This window comes from Myotis yumanensis, unplaced genomic scaffold, assembly GCF_028538775.1.
Source record: "Myotis yumanensis isolate MYYU_CA2020_CCGP unplaced genomic scaffold, mMyoYum1.0.hap1 SCAF_13, whole genome shotgun sequence".
Classification (NCBI taxonomy): domain Eukaryota; kingdom Metazoa; phylum Chordata; class Mammalia; order Chiroptera; family Vespertilionidae; genus Myotis; species Myotis yumanensis.
In genome coordinates this window covers 21,607,720-21,627,202 of record NW_027223764.1, presented here as the reverse complement: position 1 = coordinate 21,627,202, position 19,483 = coordinate 21,607,720, and the positions used below count along the sequence as shown (strand labels likewise).

The following is a 19,483-nucleotide window of genomic DNA, read 5'->3' as shown; positions in this document are numbered from 1 at the left end:
TATATATATACTAGAGGCCTGGTGCACAAAAATTTGTGCACTGGGGGGGGGGGGGGGTCCCCTCAGCCCGGCCTGCACCCATTTGCAGTCCAGGACCCCTTGGGGGATGTCCACCTGTCGACTTAGGCCCACTCCCCAGGGGATCAGGCCTAAGCTTGCAGTCAGACATCCGTCTGGCAGCCAGGGATCCCTCGGGGGATGTCCAACTAAAGGCTTAGGCCCCCAAGGGAGCTGTGATGAGGAAGCTGGGATGACAGAGGAGCCACACTATCCCACCCCGCCGCCCTGGGTCAGGTCACACATGGGACGCCCCAGCGGGCCGACGGATCGCTGCTGCCCTGCCCGGCCGCCCCAGGTCGGGTTGCACATGGGATGCCCGGATGGTGGCAAGGCAAGGGGGTTGGTGCTGTCCCGCCCCACTGCCCCGGGTGGCAAATAGCAGGCCTGGATGGTGGCGGGGCAAGTGGGATGGCGCTGACGCACCCTGCCAGCAGTATGCAAATTAGCCGCTATCTTTGTTGGTGGTTAATTTGCATATTGTGCTGATTAGACCAGGGGAGGCGTAGCGAAGGTATGGTCAATTACCATGTTTGTCTATTATTAGATAGGATAGATATATAGATATATAGATAGATTAAAAAAATGAAAGAAGTGTTGAAGATAAATGGTAATGAGGCAATAGGTTTAAAATGATCACTTTGATCACAACTAGGATATTGGAAGAGTTAGACCTAAACAGTGTGAGGGCAGTTAAGTGGTAGATGAAGATCTATCTCTTGTGCCCATATACTACTATCAGCTATTTATCCAATATTCCCTACCCAAGCCTATATACTTCCCAGGAGACTTATGCTTAAAGTTAATCCTTAAGGCCTTTCCTCTAAGATCAACGCATTTCATGAAAGTATTATGGGGAGGGAGGGGAAAGGGGGAGATTATTTCTTAAAGGATTATTTTTATTAACTAAAGTTGCTCTAATTGGTAAATATTTAAGTAATACAGTTTTGTTTTGTTTGGGGTTGTAGAGAGTTAATAAAATCCTAATAATTTCATCAAGGTTTATTTATCTATCTACTCTGGGGGTAGAGATACAATTACAGCAAGTAAAAAGCTATTCTCAAGGGGGCTTTTAAAAGAGTTTCAAACCTTTACCCCAAGAAAAGCCAGATAAAAAATTATTTCCTGAGAAGAATTCACATGGTTCAGACATTCTAGGACACCCAAAAGAATCTCCCCTAAATATGCAGACCCTGGAAACCCAGGGCTAAAGAAGATTTAAGACAAGAAAGTATAGTTGCCATATTGTAAGGAGGCCCACAGAAATAACTGGAAGAAACCTAAGGTTCCAGATAAGAAACTCATAAGCAATGGAGAAGACCAGCAGAGGAGCCTGGTATCTCACCAAAAAAAGGAAATCCAAACTAATGGGTTCTCCTGAACTATAGGCTCAGAAATCATTAGCAAAATTTCAATGTCTTCCTGATACCCTCAGAACTGATCACAGAAATGTCTGTTTTAATGTAATACTAATTACAGTCATTTATATGAAATGCTTGCTATTTATACCTAATTAACATGCAACACAGTAACGATGATGCATACAATTATATCCTAAGATTAACTTTCGTGTAAATTTCATCTTAGTACCACACTAAACTCTGATCTTATATATGTGCAGTCTTTCAGTTTGCTGCTCATGAATATAGTAGTCTGCTAACAATTTTAAGAATCAGAGTATTAATTTTACATAGAAACAGGTGTTCCAATTCTATCACCACCACCATCCAGAAAAGGCTAACACAAAAACCACTAACAAAAACATGTGACCAAACATGCTAGCTATGATAGCTGGCTGTGCTTCGCAGTTTAAATAACTTAACAAGTCTAACACAAACAATGTTTGGATTATGCCATAGCTCTTCTCCATTAATAGAGATAAACAAACTAAACAAAAAAATTAAACAGAAAAAAAGCTAAAACAAAAAAATTTTAAACATATAGTTTTGTAAAATAACATAGGAACTAGCAAAACAAGTCATTCAGGAACCTATCATATCTAAAACCCATACTACCACAGTTCCACATGAAACAAAACCAGAATAAATTTTCAAAGTCCTATCTAGTTCCTTTGATTGCATTTGGCAGTGCAAGTCAAAATAAGATGTGAGAAAAATGGGGGGAGGGGAAATATTTTGGATTGTTCAAAGCAACTTTTAATCCCTTGAATATGAAAAGTTATACTGCATAAAAATTACATATTGAGCCCTGACCAGTTTGGCTCAGTGGATAGATCGTCGGCCTGCGGACTGAAGGGTCCCAGGTTTGATTCCGGTCAGGGGCATGTACCTGGGTTGTGGACACATCCCTAGTAGGAGGTGTGCAGGAGGCAGCTGATCAATGTTTCTCTCTCATCGATGTTTCTAACTCTCTATCCCTCTCCCTTCCTCTTTGTAAAAAATCAATAAAAAAAGATATTTTAAAAAAAAATACATATTGAGGGAGTTTCACTTAAGGTTTGGCAATGTCAAAACCCTTCAAGTAACAGGGGACCATAAAATTGCTATTAAAATTATGCTATGGAGCCGAAACCGGTTTGGCTCAGTGGATAGAGCGTCGGCCTGCGGACCGAAGGGTCCCAGGTTCGATTCCGGTCAAGGGCATGTACCTGGGTTGCGAGCACATCCCCAGTAGGAGGTGTGCAGGAGGCAGCTGATCGATGTTTCTCTCTCATCGATGTTTCTAACTCTCTATCTCTCTCCCTTCCTCTCTGAAAAATCAATAAAATATATTAAAAAAAAAAAAAATTATGCTATGGAAAACAGTGAAAACACATTTACTGATTTAGTTTATAATCACCTTAACAGAGTCATTATATAAATGTTGATTATGCAAATATCCTCAAACTTTAAATATAACATACAATACTCACCCCATATCGGTAAGTCATCTATGTACATCTGGTACCAGTAGTGATTTTTGATAGCATACACAAATGCATCTCTCCTTTCTTTATCTAAGTCAATTTCACAGTAAGTGGCTGGCATCACATCATCTGCATAAAATAAAAATTGCAAATTAACACACTGGTTTGCAAAACAGTTACAGAAAAAAATAACAAGAAAAAATACAACTGGAGGTGCAATGTTGACAAGACTCCAAGGAACCGCCAACTCTCAGGGAATAACATCTGGCCAGTTCTTGTTCTTTTCATCTAAAAGTGCTTAGTCTGAAGGGAAAATAAATCCCACTTTGATAGCCCATGAAAACTGACCCCCTCTATCTAAAGAAAGAAGAAAGGCTACGACAGCTGAATGAGTCTCTTCTTCAGTAAATAAGGGTAAGGTTTTCAAAAACTGATGAAATCTGTCCATCATAGCAAAGTAGGATTCAGGGTTTTTGCCTATTTTCTCTTTCTGATTCCGCTTTAATAAATTAGAAACGTGCGTCAAATGGAGAAAGTATTAATAAACGCAGTACTGAGTTTCTCGAAGATCACACATTCTAGTCTGTTTTCTCCTTACACAAGCCTCAGGGCAGGTTCACGATATTTCATAAAACTATAGGCTATGACTGTGCTTTAAATTTATAACTTAATTTTATAATTAAGCCCCAAGGAATGTAATGGGGGGGAAAGAATGCAAACATGTATACCTATTTTCAACAACAAAAAATATTCTAAAAACAAGAATAAAATTTAACGAATTGAAATCAAATATTATCTTTAAAATATCTCATTTCACATCATCCAAAAGTGCTAAAAATAACAGGAGTCAGTTGCTGTTCATTTTACACATGTAGGCAAATGAAGTCATATTGGAATAAACAACTTTACTGAAACCAATACAGTAAAAGAAATAGGATTAAAATTCAAAGCTCCTGATTACAAGATCCATGCTCTATTCAAAAATCAAGACACCTAATCAAAGATCCTACAAAAATTCAACTTTTCAAGCTTCTGCTTATCAGATTAAAAATGTCTATCAGAAAATACCTCTGATAAACTTTACAGAGGAAAATAAAAAGTATAAACGCACTCAAAAGACCCGATAAAATAGATACTTGAAAAATAAATAAGGAGGATCTTTTCCAATTCTAACATGTTTTTTACTTCAAATTTAAAGCCACACTATCCTATAAGTATTGAGAGTATAAATTAATACAGCACTTTTAAATACATTCTAAGCCAATGGTACAAGTTTGAAATTAAGGATTTACACAAAATATTTAAGTATCCATACACACCGCATTACATCCCCGCATCTCAGAAATTACTCCAATATGAATCTATGAAGGTTTTCCCCAACCATATATGTCCAATTAGTCACTAGAGGGTTTACTAGAAAACACTTTTGAGAAATATGCTAGGAAAATATAAAGTTATTAACAATTATTTATTTTACTTTATAACATTCAAAATAAACCTTTGTTATGGAGGGGAGTCTATGGGGGGAAAAGGGGGACATCTATTTCCAACAATATAAATTTACTAGTAAATAAATAAATCTTTGTTAGTTTTCCTAAATGCAATACACTTAAGTTATAGGTTAAAACATTTCTTAGAGTCTAGAGCAGTGGTACTCAACTAAGGGCTATTAGCAACCTCTGAAGACTTTTTGGTTGTCACAACTGGTAGTGCTGCAAGAGACACTTCTACAATGTACAGGACAGCCCCCCCACATAAAGACTTATCCAGCCGTAACATCAATAGTTCCAAAGTTGAGAAACCCTGGTCTACAATATAACTTCTATTAGAAGGACTATTAAGGTGTACTTACCTTTGAATTTAATATCCAGACCACTAAATTCCAATTCAACACCTTGAAGTGCTTCTCCCAGAGTTTCATGGTAATGACCAATACTTCTTTTTGACCCCACACAAAATGGAAGTGAGAAGTATTTATATGTCTCTTGTCGATTATGGTAGGGCCCAACAGTATTCATCCATAAAACAACTTCCTCTTTATCTTGATACTGAAATTTAAAAAAGCAAAAATAATTATTTAAAAAATACATTTATCCCTAGCCAGTTTGGCTCAGGGGATAGAATGTTGGCCCTCAGACTGAAGGGTCCCAGGTTTGATTCCAGTCAAGGGCACATATCTCGGTTATAGGCTTGATCCCCGGCCCAGTTGGGGCACATGCAGAAGGCAACCAAATGATGTGTTTCTCTCACACAGATGTTCCATCTCTCTCTAAGAATCAATGAAAAAATATCGAGTGAAGACTAACAAAAAAACAAAAAAAATACAGAGTGTGTGATATATCATATATAATAAAGAGGTAATATGCAAATTGACCATCACTCCAAACACAAGATGGCCCCCCCATGTGGTCAAAGATGGCCAGCAGGGGAGGGCAGTTGTGGGCAATCAGGCCTCCAAGGAAGAACAAATGGGGGAGACCCAGGCTTGCAGGGGAGGGCAGTTGGGGGCAATCATGCTGGCAGGGGAGGGCAGTTAGGGGCGACCAGGCTGGCAAGGGAGGGAAGTTAGGGGTGACTGTGCCAGCACAGGAGGGCAATTAGGGGCAACCAGGCTGGCAGGAGAGGGCAGTTAGGGGCAATCGGACCGGCAGGGGACCAGTTAGGTGTAGAGAGGAGAGAAATGATTAAACAAGAGAAAACCTATGAAATCACCATCTATTTAAACCATCTTTCTACCTTCCCTTTATTAGCCTGAAAGACATGTATCATATTTATATTTTTTTGAATAAATAATAAATTTGGGTAGATGACTTTACCTTTCCAGGGTCCAACTGGGGGATTTGCCAAAGATTTCTAAGATTTCAAGTCTACATGTCCAATGATTCTATAAAAAGCAATTATCCAAGTAATTTAAAAACTAGTAACCCTAATTAGCAATATAAAGTCAATATAGCATACAATTTAAGTCAACTAATAGTACGGAAGTTAAACCACTGAACAATTATTTACTGAGTGCCCACCATGTGCCAAATAGTAACTGTGTTTGTAAGTGAGGATACAGCATTGAACAAGACATTTTCCCAGCCCTACTGGAGCTTAGAGCCTAAAGGGAAAGATGGACATTGAATAAGCAATTGCAATCAAGTAGAGTGCTATGAAGAAGCATATAACACAGGAGGCTCTCCAACTAGCCCAACTACCAAATCCTTAAACAAACATTTTCAATCAAAATCCAACATCTTCAAAACCAAACTCATCCAAATCCACCCCCTTTCCAACTTTGTTTTTCTAATGGTACCACCTTTCTCTCAGACATGGAGTTCAAACACCAAGTTCCTCTGCATTCCAAAAAAACAGACTTGACTATTCTTATCTAAAGCATCTGCCTTTCCTTTTGGTTCACTGCACCACCGTCCTAGAACCGCGACCTAATCACCTATCTTCAAACATAATAAATGTCTCATTGTTCATACCACACATCATCCAGATCATCAAGGAAATAATGAACTATCTCATTTTTTGGCTATGTAGAACATGTACGAAGCACAGTATTAGGTGTTAAGGATATACAGATAAATAAAATACTGTCCTTTCCTTTACGAAGTTTACAATCCATAGAAAAGCCAGACAAGGAAATGATTAAATGAAGATATGTGTTACAATTAAGATAATAATAGGCTATCATAGCAACAATAAAGGGATGATTAACTTTGTTTTGACCGAGAAGGGTCAGGATAAATAATAGTATAGAACAGCGGTCGCCAACCAGTGGTCCGCGAACCACTGGTAGTCCATGAGGTTCGAAAGGTTGGCAACTGCTGGTATAGGAAATCATAAACTATTTCAAGTGAAGTCAAAAAAACAGCTGATAATCATGTATGAAGGAATGAATCTATACATCGCCATTCAGTTCCATCCAATGCTTATGGTCACACAGCACTAATCAATCAAGGTAATCCTTTCTGCTAAACAATATGGATACAGTAAAAGAATTCTCAAAACAATTGAGAATTGATATGAAATTATATGAATATATATATTATATATACCACATATAATAAAAAGGTAATATGCAAATTGACCATCACTCCAACACACAAGATGCCCCTCCCATGTGGTCAAAGATGGCCACCCCCATGTGAACACAAGATGGCCAGCAGGGGAGGGCAGTTGTGGGCAATCAGGCCTGCAAGGGAGAACAAATGGGGGGGACCCAGGCCTGCAGGGGAGGGCAGTTGGGGGCAATGCTCTAAACCAATGCTCAAAACAATGCTCTAAACCAATCACTATCAATTGACTGAGCTGGTATTAGAATGGAAAACTGTTCAGTAGGCAGGAAGCTCTCTCCACAACATAATGTATGCAAAAAGTATTTAATAAATATGATGAAAAGAACACTGGAAAAAGATGCTGAAATGTAAAAGTTCCTTAGCAACTTAGTAAAAGAAGCCTGAAGTATGTGCACTAACTGCAATAAGTACCCTTTTAGAGAAATAAGAAAGGGGAGGTAACAAAATGCATCCATTTAGGATGTTGAACAAGAGGACCTATTAACGGGGACCTTGCCATTAATCCTGCTGAGAGTCTGCAAAAATGTTTAAATGTAACTCATAAAAATAAGCACAAAAACACTTTCCCTATAAATCCTAATACTCCTATTCCTTTAAAAAGACAAAAATATGAACAGTAATTATTGCTAAAATAGGGTGTTTATTTTATACAAACTGAAACATAGAACTAAAATAATTTAAGGGTCATAATGTGTGTTAAACTACATATTCTGAAATCACTCATTTTAAACGTTCATGAAACCTGTTAAGAGAGTAGAGTTGTGATGACATGATGCAAACTCTAAGAAAATATATACCATATTGTAGTCTAAAATTCCTCTGGGAAGAGGACTGAAAATAGTAATTTAAAATATATAAATACTAGAGGCCCGGTGCATGAATTTGTGCACCAGTGGGGTCCCTCGGCCTGGCCTGCAGGGATCGGACTGAAACCAGCTCTCCAACATCCCCTGAGGGGTCCCAGATTGCGAGAGGGCGGTTCTCGGGTGACGCATCCCAGAATCAGACTCCCTCTTCTTGGTTCCAGGTGCGTCACCAGAGAACTGCAGCTGCCAAGTCACCACAGCTCGGCAGCTCCTGCACTGAGCTGGTGGTCAGTGTGCATCATGGCTACCGGTCAGAGCACCTGCCCCCTGCTGGTCACTGAGTGTCATACCTACCGGTAGGACAGTTGCTTAGACTTTTAGATAGATAGATAGATAGAAAGAATAAGTATATGTAATATATTCACAGTCACATATATATAATACATTTATATACACACATGTACTCACACATAACCATACAAAGGTTTGGGTGAATATTAAAGCAAAAATGTTTCTTTTACATTGCTCCTTATGCAGACCATGATCAGATATGAACTTAAAATATTACTTTTCATTGCAGTTCTTGATGTTCCCTAAGAATAAGCACTCCCAAGACAAGGTTAAAAACAAGAGTTATTTTTCAAGAGAGACAATGTGTTTTAAAATATCTTGAAATTGCCGAAACCGGTTTGGCTCAGTGGATAGAGCGTCAGCCTGCGGACTGAAAGGTCCCAGGTTCGATTCCGGTTGGGGGCATGTGCCTGGGTTGCGGGCACATCCCCAGTGGGAGGTGTGCAGGAGGCAGCTGATCGATGTTTCTCTCTTGTCGATGTTTCTAGCTCTCTATCTCTCTCCCTTCCTCTCTGTAAAAAATCAATAAAATATATTTAAAAAAATAAATAAATAAATAAATAATAAAATATCTTGAAATTAGAAAATACCAAAAGGAAGACTTCACAGAACTTTTGAAGAAAAAAAAAAAATCTTCCTTTTGCTAAAACTGCTGAGAAAGTCCTTGAGTTCCCCAATTCCATGGGAAGAAAGCCACAGGTAAGGAAGGCTCTCTCCACCTGTGGAGTGTAACCAGGAGACTGGGAGAGAAAAAGTCAAGGAAGCACAGCAGTGGATCAGGGAATCCCTGATTATGGCTGTAATCCTTCTATGAGGCCTCCCTCAGTAGTAGTCATGAGAGGCCAGTTCAGACTACCTGCATTCTTCACCTCACCATTCTATTCATTTTCCAGCTCTCAGAAGAGTTTCACCGTTACACATTCAACTCTGAGCCGTCCACTCCAGCCACAATGATCTCTGATACTGTCTTCCCTTCCTTTCCTGCTCCACCTTTTTCCTTATGTCATTCCACCATATCTATAAAGTCCTCCTCTCCACCTACCCAATTTCTACTTATCCTTCAGAACTGCTCAAATCCTTTCTCAAATCCTCAAATCCTCGGGTAAGGCCTTAACAGACCAATCCCTAACTTGCAATATCTCATCATCTTTTCTAATAGTACCATTAGCTAACAATTAATAAGCACATACCATGTGCTAGGCATAGCTCTAAGGCAGTGGTTCTCAACCTTCCTAATGCTGCGACCCTTTAATACAGTTCCTCATGTTGTGGTGACACCCAATTTCATTGTTACAAATTGAACATAATTAAAGCATAGTGATTAATCACAAAAACAATATGTAATTATATATGTGTTTTCCAATGGTCTTAGGCGACCCCTGTGAAAGGGTCGTTCTACCCCCCCCCCCAAGGGGTCACGACCCACAGGTTGAGAACCGCTGCTCTAAGTTTTTTTACATAAACATTTAATCCTCTCAAAACATTGAGATAGGTCCTCTTATTTTCCCCATTTTACAGATGAAAACAAAACAAAGATCATAGATATTAAGTACTTTGTCCAAGATCATATAACTAGTACCCAAGTTTACAACATTAGGACTACACTTTTGCTAATCCCTAGTCAGTCTCATTAACTAAAGAGCAAAACTAAATGAAGAAAATATGAAAAAAAGCAAAGCTGTACAAAGCAACTAAAGACAGTAATGAACAGTAAACAACTTTTCCACATGAGCCTTTAATTTGCCCTAAAGGAAAAAAATACCTTCCTAAGAAGCTACCTTGAGATTGTGCTCTAATCTCAATAAGTCACCATGCTGGGCCTCTCTCATTTAAATACTGTTTATGTGCTGGGAAAGGAGAATCATAGAAGTTTCCCTACTTGATAGAGATCAAGAATTAATTTTTCTCAGAAAGAACACTTTAGGAAATAATGCTACTGATGTACTTAGGTAAAATCTGAATAAAGAAATCAGAACTTATATAGACAGGCAAAGAACTGAGGGCTCAGAATAAGCAACTAAATGCCATCATTTTCCTGGGATGAGTGTTTGCTTTAAAATAGGTATCTGAAAAAGCAAAATCCAGTTCTGAAAATGTTTCACAAATCCTAAGTTCAATACCTGTTCATTATTTATGTAAAACACATACATCAGAATTCAAATACAAATAAATTAGAAGGTATTTTTAGACAGTCTCTTGAGATAACCTCTCTCTCTCTCTCTCCCCTCCCCCCTCTCTAATAGCTTTGTACCTAAATAAACTTTTAGTCTATCATAGAGTACACTGAAAATAGGACAATGAATTATGGCATTTCCTAAAATTAGATCTATATTAGAGCACTCACAAATTCACTTGTAGTAAACAGTCTCTTATCTTTATAAATCTTCACACTTATAAGTTTTAGAAGTTCCTATGCCCCCAACAGTGACAAAAACAAAAGGCTGACATTTGCTAAAGTAAAGCAAACAAAATCATTTCTGAAAACACTGGATGGTCTAGTGTTTACAGCAGAGGCCAAGAAAAGGCTATCCTAGACACAGATCCCAACATTGCCTACAGAAGTACTGTGGGCCACAAAGAAATGAGAGTTAAGCCTAGGTAAGGCCCCTAAAGCACAACAGGCATCCTTGAGACTACGAGTCTTAAGTGAATAATGGTCTGGGTTTGTTCAATGCTTTAAGCAACAGGGTTTCATGCTTCCAACATGGCATATTCTTGTCCCTAGTAACTCCCTAATTACTCAGGTCACTCAACAAGGACTAATTAAATACCATTTTTTGTGCCAAGCACAAAGCCTCAATATGTAGCAGACAAAAATTTTAAAAATTGGCTTTATGGTCTTAAGGAAACAGAACCCATAAAAATTCAAGGCTACAGTACAAATCATAAAATGCTTTAAAATTCCTGTGTCCTTGATTATTGTTTTTTTTGGTGCTGGCATCTTTGCATAGTATTAATATGGAAATTGTATGGACAAGACAGGTAGACAAAGCAAGGACTAGAGAGATCAGGAAGCTCAGATTCTTTCTGTGGCCTTGGGTCAGTCACTGGGCCTCTTTAAGGCTTCTGGAAAAATAGTGTGTTGGATACAATGGCCTCAAGTCTTTCCAGTTCTAAAATTCTATGATTCTCAGTTTGAAAACGTTTTAATGGCAACCTCTGGAATCTTAGGAGACATGGTAATCTAACTCTAGATGCTAGCAAGTGCCCTGAGTTTCAGAAAGCCAAAAAAGTATAAAACACATCCTATGTATCTTTCACTCATTCTAAAGAGTCCTTTCTTTGACCCTTCACAGTCACATATTAAGAGCCTGTCATTCTTTAATTTTTATTCCAAACAATGTCCTGTTATTCATGTGATTCAACTTTTAAAAACTGAAGGGAACACATCTTTATAAATTCTAGATGTAGGTATACTCTAGAAGTCAACAGCACATTTTCTTCTCATTATTCTTACGAGAATATTAAAAAGGCTTAAATAAATAAGCACGTAAAAATACCATATAAGTACAATGGTTATATAAGTCAAATCCTAATTCAAAAGGTAAAGTAAGAGAAATAAGGGCCTTTCTGGAACTGAATAAATTAGGTGTTCCTTCTTAGAAACAGCTACATAATTTGTGGCGGCCGGTACAAAATAAAAATGCAGGACTCCCTGCTCAAAAATTAAGAATTCCAAGATGGTGACAGCAGAGCATTAAACCAGGCAGTCCTTACGTGTTTGCACATATGACGTGACTGCCCAGGCCACATGCCCATAAGTCAGTCCTATACCTCTTTAACAACCCAAACATTTTCTCCCTAACAGCCTATTATGTAACTAGAATTATCCAAACATTTTTGTAAGTACTTAAAAATACTATCAACACAGAGAACTATTCAATTTAATAGCAAGTGTTTTACTGCCCTATTTTTAGCATAAAGGGCTGTAGAAGCATATCCCGAGTATAGAAGACTATTAATTCAAATTGCCTTAGTTTGCCCTAACCGATTTGGCTCAGAGGATAGAGCATCAGCCTGTGGACTGAAGGGTCCCAGGTTCGATTCCGGTCGGGGGCATGTACCTGGGTTGTGGGCACATCCCTAGTAGGAGGTGTGCAGGAGGCAGCTGATCAATGTTTCTCTCTCATCGATGTTTCTAACTCTCTATCCCTCTCCCTTCCTCTCTGTAAAAAATCAATAAAATATATTTTTAAAAAACCAAACAAATGGCCTAGTTCAAATCTTGCCCTCTATCCCTACTGACTGCGTGGCCTTGGGCAAGTAACTTAACCTCTCTGGCACTGGTTTCCTCATCTATAAAAAGGGCATAATATCATTCACTTCACAAGGTTATTAATATGTTTACAATGAGTTAATATACGTAAAGTACTTAGAACAATAACTAGCACATATTGCTAGAAAAATCCTTTTAGTTATTATTTCTAACTAGAAACTGTCTTCACAGAAAGTTAATCTAAAGGGTAAACTTAGCCCAGCCAGCATGGCTCAGTGGTGAAGTGTCAACCTATGAACCAGGAGGTCCCGGTTCAATTCCCGGTCAGGGCACATGCCCAGATCCCCTGTGTGAGACGCGCAGGAGGCAACCTATCAATGATTCTCTCATCACTGATGTTTCTATCTCTCCCCCTCTCCCTTCCTCTCTGAAATCAATAAAAATATCTTTAAAAATAAAAATAAATAAAGGGTAAACTTAAACTTTTGAAAACTGTTCTTTAATAATTCAATTCCACAAGTACTTAATAAGCATCTACTCAGCAACAACCTTCCCTTGGCAATTTTTATCCTCCTTCAGTATCATTCTTTCTTCACTGGCTACTTCTGACCTTCCTGGTAGGAAAACAATTCACTTAACCATAGCCTTTTCAGTACTGTTATCTGGCTAAGGTAAATGCCTAGCTTTAAAAAATATTTTCAAAAAACCTGAAAGTAGTAAAATATTTTGGCTAATAGTAAAAAGTATATGTGAATGACACTTAAATTTTATATTTATAACTTAATGCTATTCTTCCTATAACTTTTTTGCTTTCTTAATAGTTATTTATAGGTAACTGAGTGAGAACAATCCAAAGTAGACATGGATTCCAAATTTTTGTCCAGCAATTATCTCATACACATATTCTCTCAAAAACCTCTTATCAAATACTGTATATTCAATTGCTGATTCAAAAAATTAAAATGTTCCTGGCAATAAAATTTCAGTGAAATTAGTATTTGCATTTTAAATATGTAAATTAACCTAAGACCATTTTATACACCTCCAATTTTTGACATTTTAATTGATAGTGTCTTCCATTTATAGCAGTTCATTATAAAACGTAAGATAAAAAAAGTATATTACTACTCTTGGCTTATATGCCTGTATGGTAGAACTACAGTTAAGAGAGAATTCTGAGTTTTACATGGTAAACTTTCTAGTTAAGTGTTCATAAACATTAGAAACCGTATTATTGACTAAAAGGATGGCCATTGGAAATGAAGTTATTACACTTTGAGACAAGTTACCTTACAGAACAAGAGTAAATAGTTTTTAATGTAACTGTTTAACCTCTGAACAAAATTATGGTAAGGTGAAAAGTCACAAATATAGTACAAAAACATGTCACCGATGTGGGATTTGTCTCTTAAGAAAATACACAGGTAAGCAGTTTCCGGCTGTGATTGAAGATAAAGTAGCCAACAGTTTGGAGGTAAAACAAGAACCTCGCTGACACAGGGAGCGGAGAAAAGAAGTCTGATCAATTACAAATAACATCTAAAGCAGGCTACATTGACGACTGCTTCCTTTCCTTACTTCTCAGCAATGACAGAAGACTCCGCCAAACCTTTCAGAGTTATAGTACCCACACAACCTTTCACGCAACATCACATCACTAATGAATTAAAGTATAAGAACCAATTACTCGCCGAGGAACCTGTCCATTTCCATTACTTTCCTGCCTCGCTCTACCATCCTAAAAGCCGCAGTTCCTCGAATAGTCATTAAGATCCATGACAACTGAACAGCCAGGGAACTTCAGGATAAATGCACAAAGGCCTGCTCCAGGCAGACAAGACGGGGAAACTGAGGACCCCTCACAGTCGGGAGCTGCCCTCGGTAGAGGCCCCGGGGCTGGAGAGGCTAAGGAGGAAGTTACAGGACAGGCTCGCAGCGAGTGCGTGCAGGCCGAGTGCATGCACACGTGCAAGCTGCTCTGCACCCCAAGTTGATCAATGCTGTCACCACGCCAGGTCCCAGCCCGGTTTGGGCAGGAGGGGAAAGGAGGGCCGGCGAGGGCGCGGACCGTCAAGTGTGGATATTCCCTGGTTGCTACGACGGGTCATCGCATCCATCTTCCGCCGCGTCGCAGCCCCCAGTAGCCAGAGCCCGGCCGGCCCGCGACCCCCACCCCGCGGAGAGGTGAGCCCGGACCCTCGCCACGCTCCTGCCCCGGCCTCGGGAGCCCCAGACCCAGGGGTGGGGCGCCATCTAGGTCCGGGCGCGGAGTCCTGCCCCAGGAGCGCAGGGAAATGCCTCCTCCCAGCTCCCGGGTTCCTGCTCCGCCAGGCCCAACCGGAAGGCGCCCTCGGACGGCCACGGGCTCCACCGGGCCGCCGGGCTTTCCAGGCCGCGCCGGGCCCGCCGGGGCAGCGAGGCGGGGAGCAGGCCGGGGGCGGCCGCGTCGGCCGGGGGCGCCTCTCACCGTGTGCTCGTGCTCGTCCGCCCGGGCCCGGGGCAGCAGCAGCAGCAGCCACAGCGCGGCGGCCGCCGCCACGCCGGGAGCGCCCGGCAGCGGCCTCATCCTCCGCGCTCCCACCGGCCCGGCGCCCGCCCACCGACTCCTCCGCCGCCGCCGCCGCCGCCGCAGCCGATTCGCATCCACCGGGCGCGGACAGACGCACGGGGCCTGGACTCCGCCGCTGGCTCCTCGGCGCCGCCGCCGACACCGCCCGCTCCGTCGCCTCCCCCGCCCCCCGGCGCCTCCGCGGCCTCTTCCTCTGACTCAGCCACGTCATCCGGCCACCCCGGCACGCGCCGGAAGTGCCGTGCGACGCGGGCCGCAACCGCCGCCGGCCGCCCCGCCCGGGCCGCGCGGGCCACGGCCGCCCTGGATCCCGGAGGCCCGGCGCGCGGACGCGGCTGCAGCGCCGGGGACCCGGCCCGAACCTCGGGGCCGAAGCCGCCTCGGGCCGCGTCCCGGCGCTCGGGGTGGTGCGTCCTTGGCCAGATCGCCCGCCTTCCCGCCTCCACCTTCCCGCCTCCCGCTCCTCGGCTGTGAGATGGGGTCCCCCTGCCGCCTCTCGAGCCGGGGCGATCGGAGCAAACCACCCTTTGCAGGCACTGCCGCTGTGCGTGAATCGCGAGGTCATGAAATCATCATGATGGGAGAGTGTTACATTTATACAGGGTTGAGCAAGTGTTTTAAAATCATCGACTATTTCCCTGACCGGTTTGGCTCAGTGGATGGAGCGTCGGCCTGCGGACTGAAGGGTCCCGGGTTCAATTCCGGTCCAAGGGCATGTACCCTGGTTGCCGGCACGTCCCCAGTGGGGGGTGTGCAGGAGGCAGCTGATCGATGTTTTTAGCTCTCTGTCCCTCTCCCTTCCTCTCTGTAAAAAAATCAATAAAATATAAAGTCACCGACTATTTATTAAACCCCTACTATTCAATCTTGTTGAAATTCTTGTTCATTTATTTATTATTTGTTGGTCTCCAGTCCACAGACATAAATGCCCCCTGGAATCTAAGCGCCTCCCCCAAGCAGGGATCCCATCCACTGCTGGATTTCCTGTGCCTGGCACAGTACCAGTCTCAGGGTAGGAACTCAAAAAACATCTATCAAATAAACATTAATAAAGCACCACCACACACCGTCCTTCCTCTAAGCCAAAAATCTGCAACTTGCAGTCGGATTGTCTGTACCTCTCAGCCATCAGCAGTCAACAGTTCCAGCACTAGGTCTCTTAGAAATGTCTCAAGAGTTTATTTTTCCTTTCTTTCCTCTGCCAGGAACAGCCAAGAGTCTCCCGCAGGATCCCCAATCTTCCCTCCCTGTTTATTCTCTCCAACAGGAGCCAGAGTGATCTTTCTAAAAAGAAACCTGATGGTACCGCTCTCTTGCTTAAAACACTCCTTGAATAGTGTTTAAATAACGCATGGAATCACAGCTAAGATTTTCATCTTCCAGGTACTATTCTGAGCCCATTATGTACTGACACATTTAATGCTCACACACACACACACACAAAGACCCTTATGCAACTGGTATTATCAGTATGTTCATTGTACAGATACCTGAAGCACAGAGGGGTGAGTGGCTTGCTGAAAGGCCAAAGCCAAGCAGTCCGGTTCCAGAACCCGTCTTTCTTGCTACTCATAGATCACCATTCATTCAGCTGTTTTAAAAAATGAAATAGCCCCATGTGTCCTGGCATGGAATAATGTCAGAGAGATACTTTTAAATTAAAGAAGTTGAAAAAATAGAGCATAATTCCATTTTAAATGGTAACATATTAGTCTACCCATAGAAAACAACTTGAAAGATGATGACACAACCATTAAGATATTTAACTCTCTACTTTGTACATGCCTATAAATATTGGGATTTTTTTTTTACAATGAGCAAACATAATGTGGGGGGAAAAAAATCTTTGCTAAAGGACAGACCTGTTAGCATTGCAGCTGCACAATCAGATCCTGATTTATCTCCCCAGCTTTACATCCCACTGGTCTCCATCCTTTATTCCCCAAATACGCCACCTTCTTTCCTATCTCTGCTCCTTTGTGCTTGATGTTCCTTTCACCTGGGATGCAAATAAATGGACAGCTGTTGGGTGGTCTCTTTCCAGGCCTGACTGAACTATCGCCTCTTCAGGGAAACCTTGCATCAGGAAGTTGAGCATCTCTTCTTCAGGATTCCAATAGCACTTGGCATGTTACATTATAATCACCATCTAGTCCCATTTCCTCTTCTATACCACATTCTGACCTTTTCTGAGGACAAATACTACCAATTGTTTTTCTTAAATCTGTCCCAACTGCAGGAATAGTGCTTGTCACATCACAGACATTCAGTAACTATTTCAAGAATGAATGAATGAAGGCAGTAGTAAGTGAAAGTCAAATAGCATGGCATGATTTAAAGAGCACTTTCTAGCTAGTCTAAGAGCTATTACAAGGCAGTACATGATTAATTGCTGAGTGAGTCATATACCAGTAATTGCTATAGAAATCAGAGGAGGTGTCTTAATACATCTTATACATCTTTGTATATCCCCCAGAGCACCTCACATGGTGACTTGCTCATGGTGAAAGTTCAGTAAATGCTCTGTGAATGAATAATCACTGCTTTTGAATCAAATGATGATGGGCAATTGAAGAACAAGTAGTGTAAGTGCTGAATTAAGATGGATGAATAGTTTCTTGCTTAAACAGCCATCACCAGCCCCACATATTGAGTCAGTAAGCTTTTACTATGTGTGGGGAGCACTGGATTGGTAATTGCTTGGGGATGGGGAAGACACAAGAAAAGGTATATTCATTTGGGGAGTGCTGACTTAAAACCAGGAAACATTACATATACAACAGAGAATGGCATAACAGTGTACAAAAAAAAACTTCACAAAATGTGACCAACTGTGCAAATGTTCCACAGGCAAAAGAGCAATGGGCAAGGAGAGGAGAGGAAACCCTGTTTTGGTGGAGTATTTGGGAAAATATAATGGTGGGAAGAGCATGTAGAGCCATTAATTCAACAACTATTTATTGAGCATCTACTATGTGCCAGGAACTTTGGTAGGTACTAGAAAATATGATAAATGGCTTTAGGTGATAAACGTTTGATAGCAGATATGGAAAAAAGGAATAAATTAACTGTTAGAGGAAAAGAGTGTGGCTTCAAAGATGCTTGGAATCTGATGACCTCAAGGCTCAGAAGCAGAACTCAGGAGCATTATCAAAATCAGGGCTGTTCTGTCACACTGGGGAATGAAAAATACTGACACATCTTATTTCACCAGTTTTTTCATCTAGATTATTGACCTCATTCCCCTAATACCAATAAGTGGGGTGGCGGGGAATGCCATTGAACAGAACCACGCCCCCCTCCCCCCACCCCCACCCCCACCCCCCCCCCCCCCCCCCCGCCAGCAGCACAGCCTCTTCTATGGTAGTTCTAATAAGACTCAATTGGTTATAGAGTCTGTGATCAGTAAATGATCCAGAAAACTGCAATTTCAATCTTTTTTTAAGATTTTTTTTATTGATTTTTACAGAAAGAAGGGAGAGGGGAGGGAGAGAAACATTGGTGCAAGAGCGGCACATCCACTGGCTGCCTCCCACCAGGAATTGAGCCTACAACCAGGGCATGTACCCCAATTGACGGGGAATCAAACCAGCAACCCCTGGGTGCCCAGGACAACGCCGAAGCAACTGAGCCACACCAGCCAGGGTCACAATTTCAATTTTTTATTCTCGTTCTTAATAAACGATCATCCGAAGTCTTGGTCTACAAATGACAACATGTCTTCTGATTTCCACCCTCAGCTACCTTTCCTTGGAAATTCTATTCCTTCTTTCTTGCTAGTTATTCTGGGGTGAGCAGTCCTTCTATTGCTATTACCATCTTTCACCTCTACCTTTTCTGTTCTAGCTGAAAGGTTCTAGGTACCAAGGAACTTTATCATTGGCCTGACTTCTTTTCTTTAGGAAGCAAACACTGAAAAACATTTGGTTCTTAGACTGAACAGAACTAAGGCTGTTAATTTCTTTGTTCAGTTTCCATTTCACTGTTTCTCACGCATATAAAAAAGCTGATCTGGTACAACGATGACACAGGGCAAGAAATAGCAGCTGCCACATAAGATCCCTTGCTAATTACGTGGTGACTCCAGTAAGGTGCCAGCCTGCTTCTTCAGGATGAGGGATTCCCCCACTCCTTGCCTTAGACTTGGACTTAGAGAGTTGAAGGGGCCTGGAGTTATTGCTACACACAAAACTCTTCATAGATGATGAAGCAGATCAGGGTAGTCAAGTTATGTGACCTCCAGGTCTCCTGACTTCCAAGCCAATGTCCTCTCTCGACATCATGTGAACCCTTACTGCATGCATAGCTAGCTAAAACAGGTATTGCATGGGTTAAATGGGCTTTGGCAGGCTAGCCTGGGAACCTACTATTTACTACAGTTTCTCTGAGAAAACGAATTCGGAGTTTTGCCTGAGGATTCAGAACATATTTTCAACCTCCTACTCTTCTTTTCACCACCCTGGTGAACACATTAGGAATGTATTCATTCCTGGCCATTAGGAATGAATGAGGAAGGCCATGTTGTCTTCTTAATAACACACTTGGAAA

At 41.5% G+C, this 19,483-nt stretch overlaps 1 protein-coding gene across 1 annotated transcript in view; it reads right to left on the bottom strand.

Annotated features, from left to right (window-relative positions):
* Positions 1–15,087, bottom strand: part of TM9SF3 (transmembrane 9 superfamily member 3) — a 45,456-nt gene extending 30,369 nt beyond the window's left edge. Inside the window, exons 1-3 of the mRNA XM_070432601.1 lie at positions 14,834–15,087; positions 4,776–4,971; positions 2,930–3,052 (exon numbers count right to left, since the gene is read on the bottom strand). Coding sequence (XP_070288702.1) covers positions 2,930–3,052; positions 4,776–4,971; positions 14,834–14,932 — 418 coding nt within the window. The 5' untranslated portion in view covers positions 14,933–15,087. The remainder of the gene's footprint in view (positions 1–2,929; positions 3,053–4,775; positions 4,972–14,833) is intronic.
* Positions 15,088–19,483: the final 4,396 nt, after the last annotated feature.